The 3643-nt window shown below is 36.8% G+C and overlaps 1 protein-coding gene across 1 annotated transcript; it reads left to right on the top strand.

Annotated features, from left to right (window-relative positions):
- The first annotated feature begins 517 nt into the window (after positions 1–517).
- Positions 518–2530, top strand: LOC109000727 (oligopeptide transporter 5-like). Its single transcript, XM_018977698.1, has 5 exons — positions 518–978; positions 1120–1129; positions 1274–1381; positions 1595–1777; positions 1922–2530. The coding sequence occupies exons 1-5, from the start codon at positions 518–520 to the stop codon at positions 2528–2530; spliced, it is 1371 nt and encodes a 456-aa protein (XP_018833243.1).
- The last annotated feature ends 1113 nt before the right edge of the window (positions 2531–3643 follow it).

A 3643-nucleotide genomic window follows, 5' to 3' on the forward strand; every position in this document is an offset into this window, starting at 1 on the left:
TTTACTGCATAATTCAAGCATGCATGCATTGAATCAGCATCAATGGTAGAACGTACATTCAGTAAAATTCTTCCTCTATACCGCGTACACAGATGATTGGATACGGGTTTGCTGGAATGTTATTCAAGTTCCTTGTTGAATCTCCTTATATGTGGTTTCCTTTTCTCTTACTGGACGTATCGTTTTACAGGTTAATTACTTGGTTATTTTATTTGTTCTCGTTCAGTACTCCTCCTAGCTAGCTAGCTAGCTAACTAGCAGGCCAGCCATCTGGCAGTAGCTAGCTAGCACCCTCTCAAACTCACATATATTTATATATATATATATACACATTTTTCTATGCACAAAATTGGTTAAGCAATTAAGCTAGCTAATAATTAATTGTTTTGTATATTTGTTTTGTAGATCTCTGCACGAGACAAAAGGATCAAGGCCCAAAGGAGGCATTAGCAAATTACAGTTCGTACTCATTGTTTCTGTCTCAATGTTTGCCTAATCTGTTGTGTCCAACTATTATATGGCATCGCTCATTATTGTCTCATTTGTGTGTTGGATATGGAAAGGCTCGGTCAAAGCACAGATAATTGGTTCAGGTTCTCATGGTCTTGGAATTGGCTCTTTTAGCCTTGACTGGATGTCCATAACTGGCTATATAGGATCCCCAATGGCCTATCCCAGATATGCTATAGTTAATAAGCTGGTGGGATTTGTGGCCATGATGTATATAATTGCTCCAATTGCATATTGGACTAATTTATTCAATGCCAAAAGATTCCCCTTTTTCAGTCTTAATATTTATGATTACGATGGAAAGTTCTACAAGACCGCTAGTGTCTTTGGCAACGATATGGTACTTGATCCTCAGGCATACCATGATTATTCCGACATCTATTTCAGTATCTTCAGCGCCATGACCATGGGGTTTGGATTTGCAGGATTAACAACCACACTCACTCACTTTTTTCTATTCTACGGAAGGTACGTACATGGAATAATTTTAATATTGCCCAATTCTTAAAATCAATATATATATATACACATTAATATTATGTTGTAGTCATAATGATGATGGACGAGAGAGCTCATGATATCATGTACTTGCATACGTGTGACTTTCAGGTATGCATGGGTAAGTATAAAGCAAGCAGTGCAAAACCAAAATAGATGCCAAGACATTCACAATGAACTCATGAAGAAGTATCAATCCATACCTCAGTGGTGGTTCAACACAATAATAGCTTTGTCCGTGGGGCTTTCCATTCTCAATTGCCAGGTATATGGGGACCAAATTCAACTTCCTACCTGGGGTTTTCTGGTTGCAGTGCTTGTGGCCGCCATTTTACTTCTTCCCATGGGTGCAATTAAAGCTACAATTGGAATCGTAAGCGGCATTTTTTCCTTTGGTCTATTAATCAATGTTTGATAAGACTAATTTTGAGAACGTACAGAAACTAATATGCTCAAAAAAGTATTAAGATTATAAGATTTCTACCAGTAAAACTCCCCTCTATAAGTGAAAGTGACTATAAAGAACGAGAAGCTTTTTTCATTAATTAATTACATGGATCGGTATCGATTCTTCATGTGGGTGCAGTCTCTTTCAATGTTCCTAATTGGTGAGATGATCATGGGTTATGCATTACCGGGAAAACCCATAGCCAACATCGCTTTTGTATCATATTGCCAAAGCACCAAATTACATGCCTTGAACTTTATAGCTGAATTCAAATTGGGACATTACATGAAGATTCCTCCAAGATCCATGTTCCTCATTCAGGTAGGCAAGCAGTACTGATCGATGAGAGACTTGCATGAAGAAACTCGATCGCTATATATTTATTTTTTTTAATATATATATGTGTGTGATTTTTTGCGAGATCATGTGCTATAATATATAAGTACGTACGTATATTTATGACAGATTGTTGGAGCATTGCTAGCATCCACAACACGCATTTTCGCATCAAGGTGGGCGCTCAATTCAATCAAAAACATCTGCGTCCTGGAGGAGGGGAATATTTGGACATGCCCTTCTGTTACCACTTCCTACAACAGAGCATTGATATGGGGAGGAATTGGTCCAAGCCGAGTGTTTGCACCGCATGGTCAGTATGCATGGCTATACATCTTCTGCCTGATAGGAGTGGTGGGACCAATGATGGTTTGGATTCTAAGTCGCAAATATCCTCAAAAGAAGTGGATTAGACTGATCAATTTCCCAATAATATTTACGGGCACAACAATGATGCCCCCAATGGGTGCAGCCCATATATGGAGTTTCTTTATCATGGCCTTTATCTTCAACTTCTGGGTTTACAGTAGGCACAAAGGGTGGTGGTCTAAGCATGCTTATGATCTCTCTAATGGCCTCGATTTAGGGACTGCTATTTTCGGTGTACTCTATATGATTCTTGCTCTTCAAGATATCTACGAGGTCCAATGGATTGGGGGCGCTGATGAACAGTGCCTTTTATCTCTCTGCCCTACTGCTCCTGGCATAATTAAAAAGAATTGCCCCGTCTTCTACTGAAACCAATCTTTACTGCATATGTTATGTATACACTCCTTTTTCGTGCCACTTTTGTTTTTGTTTTCTTCTCAACACTATTCCCCCACCACATTCCCTTGGAACCGATGCCGAGGACTCTCTACAAGAATGACATTGAATAGGCAGGAGATCAAGAGTCTTGATCAGAGGAAAAACTTTTTAGGTTTTCTTTTTTTCTTTTTGTGAGAAAATACGTTTTATTGTAAAATTAAAGAAAAGTAACAAGAGAATTGAAATACCACAATATATAGAATTAATTCTTCAAGAATTAAATATTATTTATCTCAACTTTCTTTTTTTTTAGTCTAGTACAAATGCTCCTCAAGACATCATTTTATAGGCATGAAAGATATATGATATTAAATGAGTACATGAACTTAGGGAATAACAATAAATGAATCAAAGGGATACATGAATATGAGAAATAAGGATACATGAATATGGAAGAATTTTAATGGTCATCCATCAAATACATTTCATGTATTTAAAACACTACCTCTTGGATGACCATACACAAAGAATATGCCTCGTTAAAATCTTGTAAAAAAAATCCAATGGAAAAACTTGTGGCTAAGGAAAAAGAGTACAACATTCTAATGTGTCTTTGAATGCTTTAGGATTGCCTCATTAAAATACCTTGCAAATGAAAGCTCTATGGGAAAAATCTTAGCGAAGGAAAGACAGTACAATCTAGACGATAATTGACTTCTCCTCGTAGGTATGCAAATCTTCAATAGTTCATGATGAAAGATCCTTGAGCCATCGCATTCCAATATTGTGTACCAACTTTTTGATTGTTGCAGTTAGAAAAGTTTTAGTAAATAAATCTACCAAATTATCACTTGACTGTATTTTCTTGACATTAATGTTACCACCCTTTTGAAGCTCGTGTGTATGAAAGAATTTTGGTGAAATATGTTTGGTCCTATCGCCTTTGATGTAGCCGCTTCTTATTTGCATAATATATGCCTCATTATCTTCGTATAATATTATTGGGCCGCCTTTAATTGTGGGTAAACCACACTTTTCTTAAATATGTTGAATTATTGATCTTAATCAAATGCATTCACGGCTTGTTTCATGTATTGCAATCAT

Source organism: Juglans regia, chromosome 10 (genome assembly GCF_001411555.2).
Source record: "Juglans regia cultivar Chandler chromosome 10, Walnut 2.0, whole genome shotgun sequence".
Taxonomy (NCBI): Eukaryota; Viridiplantae; Streptophyta; class Magnoliopsida; order Fagales; family Juglandaceae; genus Juglans; species Juglans regia.

What these genes read in the sequence shown, in the direction of transcription:
- LOC109000727 (XM_018977698.1), top strand. Translation starts at nt 518, where the DNA reads ATGGCATCGCTCATTATTGTCTCATTTGTGTGTTGGATATGGAAAGGC. An exon ending in TTAAAGCTACAATTGGAATC is followed by an intron (nt 1,382 to 1,594) that starts GTAAGCGGCATT and finishes ATGTGGGTGCAG; the next exon opens with TCTCTTTCAATGTTCCTAAT. An exon ending in GATCCATGTTCCTCATTCAG is followed by an intron (nt 1,778 to 1,921) that starts GTAGGCAAGCAG and finishes TATTTATGACAG; the next exon opens with ATTGTTGGAGCATTGCTAGC.